We start from the raw sequence: 16,653 nt of genomic DNA on the forward strand, positions 1-16,653 counted from the left end.
TATTAATCCTCAATTTGTTTTGGGATGAAACTGGATTAGGTGTGCAAAATTTGACAACTAATACTAGACATAATAAAGTATGTTTAATCTAGAATTGACCTATTTTAATAGGGGTTTATCTATGTTAACAAAGTTAAAAGGGGGAGTCTGTGTGCATTTTGATGTTGGCACATTAGAGATTTCAAATTGCAGTTTTAAGAAAAATTAAAGAAAATAAAAAAAGAAGAAATATAAATGGGAATTTTAAACAGGAATTCCTGGGTTTGTTTTTTATTACCCAAATTTCCACATTTGTGACATGATCAAGAGGAATGAGTCGCATGTTGACCCTGGTCAAAAATGAGTTTTTCACATGTTTCTAAAGAGGGCATTTAGGGCTTTCAGAGACTGAAAACCCCATGTTGATACAACCTTTCTTTGCAAAGTTACATCAATTTATCAATCGCTGAAAACAATATAAAACAAAAGAATTTTAACACTTTCTTTGTTAATATCTCGAAATCAATATTAGCGACATCCGACTCATTTCCCTTGATCGTGTCACATTTGTATCCCTCTGGTTTTAGCAATGGGACTTATAGGGAGCATCGCTGTACCAAAATTCCTGGAAATGCACCCCAAAACTGTAGCCTTATTTACCACCAAATCAGTCCACCCAGGGTTTACATGTACATTGGGAACTGCCCTCCTTTTGTAATGTTTCTTTACTTATGATCTTGGTGCAGCCTCTGAATATTGATTAAAACAGTACTGTACTACTGTAACATCATGTCAGTTATAGTCTGATAACATTTGGAGAGTGTGTAATAAAACCGCTGAGTAAATGAAGGAATGCAATAACATGTATCATGCATTATCAACCGTTGTGTTGAAAGATGAAAAATATGTGTAAATCTGCACTGTGCACCATAGAATAACCCGAAAACTGATTAGATTAGCTGCAAGTTATTGATGTACCAGCGAGTGTTCATGTTTATTACATTATGCAATGCAATGTTAGAGATGGGATAGGAAGTGCTCAGTGTGAATGGCTATCAGTAGGCAGGTAGTCGGTTAGTCGATAGAAGAAGTGGCCAGTGGCCGGATCATTGAGAGGGTCACATGGAAGCAAGGTCTGCAGGTGTGCTTGAAGGTAATCGCATAAAGGTGCTAGAAGGTGCAGCTGAAATAATGCTGGACAATGACCCATAACATAAAATCAGTTTATACTGTTTGTTTTTGGTTTGTTGTTCATAATTCATGCACAATCTTTGTAGCTGAGCATATTTATTTTGCTAGAAAGTTGATTTTTATCAATCGAGCAAAATTCATGCTCATTCATAACTAAGTCATCTTTTAGTCAACGGTCTATTTTCTGTCTTTAATACCATGACAATGCAAATCTAGAAATTTATGTTGAGGCATTAAAGCTAAAATATTTGTTGCTGACAACATATACAAATTGGTGAAATTTTAAAAATGGTTAAAATTGGCTCTAATCTTCATTACACTTAAAGAAAAAAATGTACTTTTCATGTGGAAGTTGGTAAGCCCAGGGGGAAGAAGTGGTCATATGCAGTTATGGTAATGATGAAAGCAATCTTGTGCTGACACTAGAGTAGTTTCTTTCTATGGTCATACACTCTTAAAATTACTCCTCACAAATGAATAAAATCTATTCAAATTTGACAAGTATGACTAACCGCGGGGATATAACAGAATTTAGTCAACATAACAAGGCCATCTATTCAAATATTTGAACCAAAATGAATCATTTAACTTGGAAAACAAAAAGTGATCCCGCCTTTGAATCGAACCCGGGACTTACCAGCCAATGACAAGCTTTGATTGTATCCGTTTGTTTGCAATGCGCATGCGTAACACCGCTCAGCAGCAAGTCACATGGCAGTATGAAACCAGGGAATGAGGGTTTTTTACGAGCGAACTAAAGTACAGAGCTATTGCATGAGCTCGCTTTGCCACTGGAAAGCATTGGTCGTCATGCCCTTGAAATTATCCACAGTCTGGTAATATTCCATGTGGTCAATGAATCTGCAGGAATGTAATTATGTTGCACCATCAGGCAGGCTCCTATTATCTGATCAAATGCATACTAATTATATTCATATAAAGTGTGCTGTCTACTGAAGATAGCAATCTGCATACATAATCCACTCTTTAACTTTCAACTAAGTGGTTAGAAAACAGATCTATTGCTGGATGTAATTGGTTTCTAACTGCATTAATCCTCAATTTGTTTTTGGATGAAACTGGATTAGGTGTGCAAAATTTGACAACTAAAACTAGACATAGGTACATTGTATGTTTAATCTGAGTTGACCTATTTTGATTTGGGTTTATCTATGTTAACAAAGTTAAAAGGGGGAGTCTGTATGCATTTTGATGTTGACACATTTGAGATTTCAAATTGTAGTTTTAAGAAAAATAAAAAAAGAAGAAATATAAATGGGAATTTTAAACAGGAATTCCTGGGTTTGTTTTTTATTATTCAAATTTCCATGTTTATATCCCTCTGGCTTTAGCAATGGGAATTATAGGGAGCATCGCTGTACCAAAATTCCTGGAAATGCACCCCAAAACTGTAGCCTTATTTACCACCAAATCAGTCCACGCAGGGTTTACATGTACTAACATTGGGATCTGCCCTCCTTTTGTAATGATGTTTCTTTACTTATGATCTTGGTGCAGCCTCTGCATATTGATTAAAACAGTACTGTAACATCATGTCAGTTATAGTCTGATAACATTTGGAGAGTGTGTAATAAAACCGCTGAGTAAATGAAGTAATGCAATAACATGTATCATGCATTTTCAACCGTTGTGTTGAAAGATGAAAAATATGTGTAAATCTGCACTGTGCTCCATAGAATAACCCGAAAACTGATTAGATTAGCTGCAAGTTATTGATGTACCAGCGAGTGTTCATGTTTATTACATTATGCAATGCAATGTTAGAGATGGGATAGGAAGTGCTCAGTGTGAATGGCTATCAGTAGGCAGGTAGTCGGTTAGTCGATAGAAGAAGTGGCCAGTGGCCGGATCATTGAGAGGGTCACATGGAAGCAAGGTCTGCAGGTGTGCTTGAAGGTAATCGCATATAAAGGTGCTAGAAGGTGCAGCTGAAATAATGCTGGACAATGACCCATAACATAAAATCAGTTTATACTGTTTGTTTTCAATTCGTTGTTCACAATTCATGCACAGTCTTTGTAGCTGAGCATATTTATTTTGCTACAAAGTTGGTTTTTATTAATCAAACAAAATTCATGCTCATTCATAACTAAGTCATCTTTTAGTCAACGGTCTATTTTCTGGCTTTGATACCATAACAATGCAAATCATAGAATTTTATGTTGAGGTATTAAAGCTCAAATATTTGTTGCTGACAATGTATACAAATTGGTGAAATTTTAAAAATGGTTAAAATTGGCTCTAATCTTCATAACACTTTAAGCCCATTTCATTAAAAGTCCATTTTCTATGTTATAGAATGTAACAAATCACATTCTCTACTTGAGCAAAGATCATAAAATCAAATTCTACTTCAGAATTCACATTCCTGCACATAATTTTCCTGATCATTTATCAGATAAATTTTCCAGTTAAACTTGAAATTAAAGTAGCAATTGCTGGGTGCTGGATGCATTTAGTCTTATGTGAGTTCAACCCAAAAGAACATTTGCATTTCACATTTTACCCTGTCAATTGTGTTTTCTACCATACTTGACCAAGTTAGCACCATATTTCCCTTATGAAAATGCCGAGCACATTTTGAGCTTGTATACGAGCTTGTTATGAGCTTGTTATATATGCTCGTTCAGAGCTTGTTACGATCAAGAAAAAGCTCGTAATGATCAAGAAAAAGCTCGTATTTGAAACAGAACGAGCTTATTTTTGAAACATTACGAGCTTGCATTTTGATGAGCTTGCAAATTACAAGCTCGATATTGGAACTGATGAGCTTATTTTGGAACAAAACGAGCTTGCACCCCAAGCGAGCTGAAACAAGCTCGCAGTTTCATTACGAGCTAATATATGCTCACAAATACGAGCTTGTAAATTACAAGCTCAATTTTGAAACAAAACGAGCTTATTTTTGAAACATATCGAGCTTGCAACATTTGTGAGCTGGAAACAAGCTCGCAACAGCAATTTCTATCGAGCTTACACAAGCTTATAAATGTAAGCTCACAAGCTAACTTGTTAACGAGCTTGTAACAAATGCAAGCTTGTTTCAAGCTCAATTGAGCTCCATATCACAAGCCAATATTCGTAATGTTATGACCAACGTATATACCAACCTTACTGATGGCCTAGGGACAGAATACCCTTTACTACCAGGTTCACACAAAGTAAACACAGTACACTGCATTACTATTTCAGAACAATAAAACACTAGTAACATTTATTTTGGGGTTAATTACATCATCAGGTGGGGCTTTAACCATGTTAACCTGCTTCACAAGTTATAATACACATACACAATCATATAATGTATAGCATACTAGCATAGAGTAAGAATATTAATATGTTATCATTGGCAGTGCCATCATTGTGGCATGAGATGATCTAGAGTCATTTGTTATCCAGATCATGTCTTGATCTGTAGTTGGGAGTTTCCATGAAGACTAGTCTGTACTCTGTAGCCAGTTAATGCATGCTCGCAGTTCGCGTTTTAAGTGTACACTACTCAAAGTCATGTCATGACATTGACAGAATCAAATAACACAGCACAGCTAGCTTAAGCTTAACAGTTCCTTGGAATGGTTTCATACCAACGTATAACTTTACCTCCACTAGGTTCTTGAATAACTGCTAAGTCTTTCTGGTGAATCCCTTGCATTCACAGTGCAAATGTTAGATATAAAAATCTGCAACTATCTCAGCCCATGTGCCATCCGTGTTGCTCAGGTAGGCAGCCATTTTTCTCCCTACTATCCCCAACCTGTAGGCAATTAAGCCTGTCTCCCAATTACTAGTAGCTGGCAGGGGTGCCTGATGCTGGATGCTCAATGCCTCAATCAATCCTATGATATACCAGTGGACATCACAGTAATTTCTCGATTGTTGTCTTTTCCAAAAAGCACATTCTGGCTAATATGCAGGTCAGCTGATGGGCATCCTGTTGTCAGGTCAAAGGGCTTCATGTGGTCCTACACCTGTAGGTATATTATGATGTTTAAAAAAAAAAATTTGTGATTGACTATTGTAGTTGCAACAATAACAAAGTAAACAAACATCTGTATAAAGTTAAAGAACATTTAATTTAAAGAACATTTAAAAGGTACATCGAAATACAAAAAAGAGTAGGTGCAATATGCAACCTTTCAGTGCATCACCTACATGACTGATGTACATTTCCAGTTATTGAAATGTTTTTATGATAAAACTTAATAAATGCTTATTTTGCACTAAACTAAACCTATACCTACATTGTGTTTTTAGTTGATATATTCTTATGTGCAGTGACGCCAGCTATACAGTATGTTTGGCTTCATAGAGAGAACGTTGTCAGTATGCAACACAACAATCACCATACCAAATCATGCCACCAACTATCTACTCAGCATGCCAGCATTTGAAGGTGCTCTATTGATACACAGATGTAAAATTTGTTGCAACAAATAATAGACATGCTCTCTCCACAAGCCAAACATAACATACAACAGAATCTGAGGTTTGTTGCCACACAAGTCTTAGTATAAACTGACTATAGCTTATTTCACGATAAGATGTACACAACACAGTAAGACAAGGCACAATCATTTTGCTTCAACATTCACAAGTCTTAGTGTAGGCCCAAGGGAGGTTGTGTAGTCCCGAGATGTGCGATCAAGAGTGCCTAGCTCACGATATGAGCGGGGTGGTCTCAGCGTATGCTTCTTGCTGACGCAAACTGTTTGTTGTGTACATCTAATTTTTTCCTAATAAGTGGCCAGTACCTATTAAACGCCCACCTTGCAAAATCCATCAAGAATTAAATGCATTTTTTTAGGCCCTAAGCTTACATTCTAGGGCCTAAATTGCCCTGGATAATCCAAAGTATGGCCATTCTCTGACTATTTTGGTGTATGCTTACTATTTATGTACCATCAGGATCTGATGTTGTTCCTGTTTTGGCTATTGCAAGGTGGTTTAGTGGGTTTTATAGACACTTTAAAAACTGTTATTTGCACACAAAACTTTCAAGTTCACAAATTGTAATGTTGATTTTTTTATAAGTACAACATTTATGAGCTTACACTTTTACAAGCTCACAAATTATCATAGTAGAAATTTTACAAAAGTACAAAATTTACGAGCTTGTATGCGGTCATGCGAGCTCACATCAAATTTGCAAGCTCACAACATGTTTTAGAAATATGAAGTACAAAATTAATGAGCTTGTATGTGCTCATGCGAGCTCAGCCAAATTTTTGAGCTTACAAATTTAATAGAAATTTTTACTTAAAAATGTACAAGCTTGTGTGAGCTCACATGTAAAGTTTATGAGCTCATGTGTGCTCGTGCAAGCTCACATATAAGAAACGAGCATTTTGAGCTCGTAAGGTTTGTGTGGGCAAGATCAATTGACTACTTGTGCTCGTAATTTGTTTGTATTGTGAGCTCGTGTTCGTAAATATGAGCTCGACCTTTCGACCTTCGAGCTTGAAGGAGCTCAATGTTGCTTACACAAGCAAAATCAATCACATCTGAGCTCAAAATAAGCTCACTCGAGCTCGAAACAAGCTTATTCGAGCTTGTTTTTATGATTACATTTTCGTAAGGGTTATCTCATGATTTAATTTACAATTTTATACTTCGGATAGAGATGGTTTTTATCAGCGCCTCAATAGATGATCACAGGTACATACAAGGGTGATAGTAAAATATTCATGAACACGTAGGACTATTTTCACTGCACATTTTCAAGTGACTATTTTCATTTTCTCAAGATTCATTCAAGATAAGGATAGGATGATCTGTGATGACCGTTGACTTATCCCTGCCTTTGGTGCATCATTATCATACAGTGAGTTGTCAATGGCAATACTTCAGTACGTGTATGGGACTGCTGGATACAACCAACACTATCTGCCGTTGCAGTACAGGCGATTAGGTCGGCTAACTGTCTGTCTTCATTTCCGTTTGAATAAATTTTTGTATACAATTATTGAAGGGGCAAGAAATTTACATAGTGGAAACTCTTGAGAATATGCATAGAACTGTTATAAGATTGAACTGTGACAGACTTGGATTTGAGTTCAGATGTTATTTTGCTTGATTGCTATCAACACCATTTTCCAACTTCTCAAGATAACAGCCACCAATATGTCCCATATAATAATAGGTGGCTTTAATTTGACAGGTAAAATTGTTAAAATTGGATCCAATTCAAAAGTAATTTTTCTACATATTTCTTAATATTTTCTTTATATTTGGCAAGTTATATTTGCCAATATCTCAAATTAAATAATTATGAATCTTGCATCTGAACTCTCAAGCCCTCCAATCTATGTTATGCAAATCATATATGGAATGATCAATTTGTTTTTAATTCTGTATTGAATCCATCTAAAAACTAGTAATGATTATGACATGCCTCTAAGATTTAAAGTCCTCTCTTTGCCTAGCATCTGAATGTCTTTGTAGCTGGTATAATTTTACTGAAGCCTGATGATGTGAATGGAAACTTTATGCCACAATTCTTTTTTTTACAAGAAAAAGATTATGATGTACCATATTCATTCCATTAACCGCCCAGGGCACTTAACAAAGTCATTTTGGATGGACTCTTATTTTTTACATTGCTTACATAATTGAATACATAAAAAATGGCCCTAAATATTCAACTATCATCATCAGTGCGCCATATGTTTCAGGCCATGATCCAGATTTACATGGGCAGTTTGTTGTAAAGTTATTGGGTGGGCGCTTATAGGGGCATGGGCGGTTAATGGAACAAATACGGTACATATGTAACAGAATTTTGGGAGCAAGTATTTGGACCCTTATCAGTGAGATTCATTTTAACAATATATTAGCTCAATTCAAATGTTTTGTAATTCAGTTTATTAAATATCAAGTTTAAATTGATTTTAAGGGGGTACTACACCCCTGTGGTAAATTTGTAACTATTTTTGCATTTTTCTCAAAAAATAGTAACACACTGGTAACAAAAGTTATGTATAGTATTGGGGCAAGGAATCCAATTACTACACTGAAATGTCAGTGACTCAAGACAAGCGGTTCAGTATATATGATAGGAAACGAGGTACATCCTAGCGGTACCTTATTTCTTATCATAAATAACAAACCGCTTGACTTGGGTCACTGAAATTCCAGTGTAGTAATTGGATTCCTTGCCCTATAATATACATAACTTTTGTTACCACTGTGTTATTAGTTTTTGAGAAAATGCAAAATAGACACAATTTATCGAGGGTGTAGTACCCTTAAAGATTATTTTTGAATATATATTCTTGCCTCCTACCTATTTGTGATTTTGCCATGTGACATGGAAATGGAAGACAAGTAATTGGTCATCATGTGCCATGAAGCAAGCTTTCCTTATGTGCCTGCATGTGTTGTGTGTATGCAAACCAACTATGGATCAATTCAATTATGTAGGTTAGGTGCTTGCTTGTAAATAAGACATCGCTCATATTCTGGTTAGGTTGGTCACTCACATATATACTTTAATTGGAATCATACAGTCAGGCCTCACAACGTTCCAAATTAATATAGAATAGTATTGGCATGTCTGATGGAGGCTGATTGCTACTGATCTTGTGCGTGTTGTACGTGTATCTTGTGTGTATAGCTATATAGACATGCAGAAGTTTGGATTTCTTTGACCTGAAGTGAAGATGATCAAATAATGACCACCTTTTCGGTAATTATTGTAGTTTAATAGTTTCATGAGTAAAATTGATACACAATAGATACTAAATCTAAAGAGGTTCATTTGGAATCAACTCCTAATTTACACACATTCGCATGTACATTTAAACCCAATGCACAGTATGCAGACTATATGCAGACTATGCACAGGATCAAGTAGAAGATATGAATCATATTCCTTTGGTATAATATAATGAAGATGATAAATGTTAATTATAAAAGTCCTGTGGAAATGAAATGTTTAAACCTGCCAGTTAGGTCTTGACCACAAATCCAATAATGTTAATCTCCTTACGAACTGGTAACATTAAAGACAAAATACCATTTATAGCAATCATACTTATAATAGCCAGGATTCTTCCCTCTGGTCATCACTTTACTCAGAGATCTCACCCTGTATAAAGCTGAATATAGCCACAATTCTAATTGTGAAATTATTAATTGGATATGGTAGATTAAATTAAATGATTGATCCATAGGAAATTAAATTGATACTCATGTATGGATAAACTGGATTTTGTGATTGACAAAAATATTACATCAGCCCAGAATTAGTCATTTATAATTTACAATGATGAGGCACTTATTTATATTTTTTATATTTTAATGTTAGAAGAGGATTGCTACTTATCCATATCTTGATTTTGCATGCATGGAGAATGTATGTGAAATATATGGAGGACAGGGTGATTCAAAATAAAGTACACTCATGTTTGAGGTGCTTTTGTACAAAATCTATAAGGAATCCGCTGTAAATAAAAATACCATTGAAAAGAGCAGATTCTGAATGTCTAAATTAAAAAAGAATTGTTGTATTTGCTTGCTGCAAACTCGAGTTATACTGATTTGAATAAAACCACCCATTTTGGTGTCAAATTTTTAATCTTCAAAGAAGTAACATTTTGACACACTCTGGGTTTTACGGGAACTGGTCACATATTGCAGAATAAGGAATATCAGAAAAAAAGATTATTGGAAGAGATTTAATTTTAGATTGAGGATGATAACCAGATTACCCAGAGAGCAACTTGAGAGGTTAGGTATGAATAAGATGGATCAGCAACTATGCCAATACACAGCTTAAAAGGGGAATGAACTCAATCTGGGAAGGGTGAGCACTGGCAGTGAGAGGCAAGAATACACCAACTCATCTCTATAGATGCAATGAGTTTGGTAAACTCATTGCAATTTCATTTTGTTTTACCGTACTTGTTCTTAACAAGTGAATTAGTGGCATATACTTAGAGGCTTTTGCCAAGAGACTTTTTGTTTTCAGTTGGAAGGTACAAAGGTGTGAGTTAACCAATAACTCATGCATTCAGTAACAATTTCCTTTCCTGTCTCCAATGGAAGCCCCTCCTACTACTTAACCATTCCTGGCTTCTTGAGGCATCTGTTCATTCAAATCTCCAATATTTAACATTCTATTTATAGATAATGAACATGGTAAAGGATTTGTTAACTGGTGCTTATCAAGTCGTTGGTTAAGCTTGAAGGGTTCATTCTAAGCAATATTGGCTGATATAGTCATGAAAAAAGGGGGCAAATTCTTGACAATCCATGACATAAATTCATCTGTTATGATGATAACAACATTGATCCAAAGTTTCATTGAGTACTGTGATTTGTGTTGACGAAGAGCTGATAATCAGTGTAAAAACAGTGGCAATATATGATGCCTTGGGATGTTTGCATTGAAGGAGAGATGATGCAGCCCCGGCAGAGGTTACTACCGGATATCAGTTTCACCCTGGTAACGGCTGCATCATTGCATGCATCTTTCATTGTTTCATGTCTGGAGGAGAGGTGATATTAAATTGACATTGAAGTCTTGATCTAGAGGTGCAATTATAAATACATCCAAGTATTATATAAGGATTGGGGACATATATCTTGGGATGCAGTATTAACCTTGTGATTATGATCAAGACTAGGATTGGGTCTTAATAATTAATTTGTAGTATTATACTTATAGGATTGATAAAATTAATACGGTATACTGTCAAAACTTAAGGTCCTGTTATGTTTGTAAAGACCTGCAGGTGAGGATGAACCCCCTAAATGTAGCTTGATAACAGGGTACACTCTGGAACCGAGGACATACATGTATGTATATGAGTCCTCTTCCCTAGCACTAGCAGCATATTGCAAACAACGTAAAAATGCAAATCAAACTATGTCTCATTTGCCTGTGTATGTCTCCGTTGGATAGTAAAAAGTCAAGTGGGTCCACCATTTGGTGCTTAGCTTCCGGGTGTGGAAGATCTTCAGTTAGATAGGGAAAAAAGTTATAGATCTATGTTTGCAGGTCTTTGCAAGCTACCGGTATATTTTTATATTCCATCCATTAGAAAAGAAGAAAATGGCATCTTAAAGGTGACATTTCTTTGCATGTTACGGTTTTTTGTTGCGAAAACTGATATTATTTAGTGGCAACCTCTTGTGAGATGATTAGGCGACAACTACCTCAATCTAAGGCCCGGATCTTAGGATAAAAGTTAGTATTTGGTATGATCTAAAATATTAAAAAATTAAGTGCATAGATACAATGAGTAGACAATCTGAATAAGAAGAAATGCTGCTGTATAGAGGTTGCAGTGTTTGATACCTTAGTGTGTTGAGTAGGAATTGCTGCAGGCATGTAGGTATAGATTGGTTAGAACCAATGCTTCAATCAAGAATATAGTCATTCATGAATAGTCTGAAATGTGGTGCGCTTGTGAAACTATTAGTGTGTCGGTCGGTGAGGGTAAGGAGTGGTTTTGTATTGCCAGTGTATGTTCCAAATTGATGCAAAAAGCTTAATGTGGTCTTTGTGCACAATAGTGTAGTAGAAACAGAAACTAGTACTGTTGTATCATTTTACCTATTTGAGGTTTACACCAAGGGTGAGGTTTATCATGACATATGGATCAATTGCAACCAATAAGTGGTGAAGAGTTTGAAATGTGGTTTTGTGGGCAAGCAAATGAAATTAAAGCTTATATTTTGTGGCTTAAAAATGCTGATATTTATAACCAAATAGTCAAAAGTAATTCATACAGGGTATTCCTGTGTGCTAATAGAAAGCCCTATTTTGATAATATTCTGTCTTGAAATGGATAATTTTTCTCAGAATCTTTGTGCAAATCAGTTCACCTCCTATCCTGCACACATGGTGCGTAAATCTTGAATCATAATAACAGCGAGGTCGAATGTGAAATATTCTGTCCCAGTTTGGTAGTGATGTCAAAAAGCATCTCTGTTTCTTATGCAACCTTAACATGTGAGCATATTTAAATTGTGATGCCGAGAACAGCACACACGTTTCAATCCTACACAACCAAAAAACACAGTGGCGTCACAAAGCAAAGCGACACAAGGTATAGGTGATATGATGGTTTGTAGGGTGAACAGTGATTAACATCTTTCCAGCATTATTTTGTGCATGCTACCTTTGCTTGCATAAAAAAAAACTTTGCCACTAAAGATGGTAAACAATGTTGCCAGAAATACTCTTATACTATACTTCCAATCTCCCCCATTTAATTAGCACTTTGATTCTTCAAGATGTTTTTCAAGTGCATAGCCAGAATTTTATTGGGGTCCAGACCTTTTTTATCTGTGAAAAGGTTAACCCCACGGATAGATGCATGTGACGTGTGCCCGCATGAAAATTCAATTCACCAATTTATTTGGTCTTGCAACCATTTTTACATTCGAGGTCATTATCTTTAAAACTTTAAAAATTAAATGAATTCTAGTTACCTACAAATTATAGCTTAAAGATGTGGCTTTCATTATTTAAATACTGAATGATTGTTGAAAACACATAAAATATCACCACATTCATTGGAACCCGCTTTTTATGGGACACCCTGCACTGGTTTCCGAATGAATAGCCTTCTTAAATATGCATGCAGTTCAAAAATAGTAGTAGTAGTAGTACCAGCAAGTCAGCAAGCTATAGGGAGCTATGCATGTAGCCGACACTTGATGATGGTAATTCTAGCAACTAATTGCTATGGGCACTCTGAACTGATATAGATTGTGGAACCACACATTTGACAGACAGTTCAAAGTGGTTTGAATGAAGGGGGATGTGTTGGGCATCATGGGAATACAAATTGAATCAGTGATTGAATAAGAGGCAAATTGATGTCTTCATTTGCTAACAGTAGTTTGTATAACATCACATGTACTATACATGGAAGGTTGGCATGCATGGCATACATTCACATATATTGTACACTAAATACAAATGAATACACCTGATGCACATTATGATACATCTCGTATGTTTTATGAAAAGATAACAACACTACCTTTTTCAACCCCTGCCCCCCCCCCCCCCCCAAAAAAAAAACAACCCCAGAAAACATGAATAAACTGAATAAAATGAATAGATTAAATGGCAAATACCAAAAATGACTGACAAATACAAAAAATCTATCATCTGGATTTATGCTACAGGAAAAAAACCAAAAGAAGTGAAAATTACAACAGGATTTTGATACCCGTAATGTAGTTTCTTTGAGGTATACAGCAAATTTGACACCCTTTTATGACACTTTAAGTGGTAAGCTGTGAATTTGATACTCTCCCCACCAGTTCTCTTTTTTTTTACTGCTAATAAACCCATGTTTGTTCTACAAAGGTAGAGAAAGCTTGCTAAAATGAAGATACTTGATAGATGAAGAGACATGTTACAAGGACAATAACTGACACTCAGTGTAGTGTAAAGCAGGGCTCTAAATACTTGTTTTATTATGAGTGTGATTTTAAATCAATTCAACAAAAGTAATGGATATTCGCAATGGATATTTTGTGAAATTTGGGACAAATCATCGTTAGCTTCTGATGTATTTTGAGCAATAGTATAAATTTTAAAGTGAATTAAAACTTAATCGTATTATTTTTTGTTTTTCTTTCTCAACTACAGAATAGCCACAACAAAACAGATGAACTCCTTGCAGCAGAGATGTTAGCCAACCATATGCGCTGCAATAACAGTTTTGTACATGATCTCTTCCAAGCTCAGTATCGGTCCTCTCTTACTTGCCCAAACTGTGGTAGACAGAGTAATACCTTTGATCCTTTCTTGTGTGTGTCCTTACCTATCCCTCAACGAACAACTCGAGTGTTAACAGTAGTAGTAGTGTACATGGAGAGAGACCCACGAGTCGTCAGAGTAGGCCTAGCATTGGAAACATCAGGCACGGTTGCTGATCTGAGGTCAGAGGTTGCTACAGAGTGCGGAGTTGCTATCACTAGAGTAAGTACTTGTTGCTCATAAATCTAACAAAGATTTGCTCAGTGCTGCTGTGCAGTATATAACATATTATTTTGATGTATAATTTTACATAATTTCTCTCAATCACTGCACTGCAGTCTGCAATAAAAGTCATCTTTTCATAGCTAGCAATAAAGATGGCTATCCATACTAATCCTAACCCTAACTATAACTCTAATCTAACACACTGGGTGCATGGATAAACTAGAATTATGCCATTATAATCTACAAAACTTTATCTTTTGTTGCACACATCATTAGCATGCAGTTCAACATGCGCAATGACAATGTGTTTGCGAAGAATTATGGGAATTTCTAAAATGGTGAATTACACAGCCGTGACGTTAGTCACGGCTGTGTCTTTTTTATTACAGGTTCTTTCTTTAAGTTAGGCGGGCAGCCTAACTTATTTCTTTCTTTGCATTTCTTTACACAGCCGTGACGTTAGTCACGGCTGTGTCTTTTTTCTTACAGGTTCTTTCTTCTTTCTTTCTGCCGACCACTACATTTGCTCTAGCACTTACATGCTTACACCGAATTTGACCTAACTTGGTCACAACCATCATTGACCATGCCCCTACATGTCATATGAAACTCGTGGGGTCAAAGGTCACGCAGGGGTCATAGGGGTCAAAAACGTGATTTCAACTCAAAATGCTTCTTCTCCCACAGATTACGTCTGACAGTGACACCACTTGCACACATGCATTGTTATTATCCAGTGTCTATGGGGTCCTCACAGATTTGGGGTCAAAGGTCATTAAGGGGCACTTCCGGTATAAAATGAAAAACCTTCAAAAATTTTTATTTGCTAAGAAAAACATAGGACAGTAACGGTATGTTCACACATAAATTGTAGTTACCCTGTGTATATGTGGTATTTTTTTAATTTAGGGTCAAAGGTCATTAAGGGCCACTTCGTATAAAACGAAATACCTTTAAATGCATCTTCTCCCACAAATTACGTAGGACAGTGACACCACTTGCACACATGAATTGTTATTACCCAGTGTCTATGGGTTCCTCACAGATTTGGGGTCAAAGGTCATTAAGGGGTCACTTCCGGTATAAAATGAAAAACCTTCAAAAATTTTTATTTGCTAAGAAAAACATAGGACAGTAACAGAAAGTTCACACATGAATTGTGGGTACCCAATTCATATGTGGTATTTTTTATTTGGGGTCAAATGTCATTAAGGGGTCACTTCGGTATAAAGCGAAAAACCGTCAAAATTTTTTATTTGCTAAGAAAAACATAGGACAGTAACGGTATGTTCACACATGAATTGTGGGTACCCAATTCATATGTGGTATTTTTTTATTTGTGGTCAAATGTCATTAAGGGGTCACTTCCGGTCTGAGACGAAAAACCTTCAAAATGCCCCTTCTGCCACAAGTAACATAGCAAAGTGGTGCCACATGCACCCATGCATTGACATTAGCCAATGTCTATGGCCGTTTTCATATATTTTGGGGTCAAAGGTCATTAGGGCTAACAACACGGCTGTGTTCGTGGGTTAGACCACAGCTTAGTCTAGTTCTTAAGTTAGGCGTGCAGCCTAACTTATTTTTTTCTTGCCATTTCTTTCTTTCCTCTTCTTCTTCTTCTTCTTTCTCACAATTTGCTACTACTCCCACATCCTTGATCGGATTTCGACCAAACTCAGTCACAAGCAGTATTGGGTAGCTGGCTACAAAAGTTATGGATTTGTTTAACGTCCGAGGTCATCCAAGGGTCACAGGGTCAAATAGATCATTTTAACCTTGAAAATGCTCGATTGAGCTGAAATTTAAATGCAATGATCCTTATGACATTCTAACCATGTTTAAAACATGTTAAAATTTATTTAAGGTCATTTAGGGGCCATGAAGGGGTCAAAGGTCAAGTTTTTCAAAATGCTCCAATTGAGCTGAAATTTAAATGCAATGATCCTTATGACATTCTAAACATTTAAAAAAAATTTAAGATTCATTTAATGTCATTAAGGGGTCATAAAGGGGTCAAAGGTCAAGTTTTAAAATGCTCCAATTGAGCTGAAATTTATATGCAATGATCCTTATGACATTCTAAACATTTTAAAAACATTTTAAGATTTATTTAAGGTCATTCAGGGGTCATGAAGGGGTCAAAGGTCAAGTTTTCCAAAATGCCCTGATTGAGCTGAAATTTAAATGCAATTAGCCTTATGACATTCTAAACATGTTGAAAATATTTTAAAATTCATTTCAGGTCATTAAGGGGCAATAAAGGGGTCAAAGGTCAAGTTTTCAAAATGCTTCAATTGAGCTGAAATTTAAATGCAATGATCCTTATGACATTCTTAACATGTTTTAAATATTTTGAAATGCATTTAAGGTCATTAAGGGGTCAAAGGTCAAGTTTTCAAAATACCAGCTTTCCACGATCAAGGTATATTAAAATGGCAATTAATGAAACAGTCTTATTAAAATTAATACTATCCAGCACAGTAGGCCTATTGCTGCTTTATCAGATCGTC

General features: G+C 35.9%; 1 protein-coding gene across 1 annotated transcript in view; it reads left to right on the forward strand.

The window, feature by feature from the left end:
* Positions 1 to 16,653, forward strand: part of LOC140144503 (ubiquitin carboxyl-terminal hydrolase 43-like) — a 120,938-nt gene that overhangs the window by 30,861 nt on the left and 73,424 nt on the right. The window contains 1 exon segment of the mRNA XM_072166314.1: positions 13,805 to 14,137. Coding sequence (XP_072022415.1) covers positions 13,805 to 14,137 — 333 coding nt within the window.

The sequence above is a fragment of the Amphiura filiformis genome, unplaced genomic scaffold (assembly GCF_039555335.1).
Source record: "Amphiura filiformis unplaced genomic scaffold, Afil_fr2py scaffold_59, whole genome shotgun sequence".
NCBI classification, from domain to species: domain Eukaryota; kingdom Metazoa; phylum Echinodermata; class Ophiuroidea; order Amphilepidida; family Amphiuridae; genus Amphiura; species Amphiura filiformis.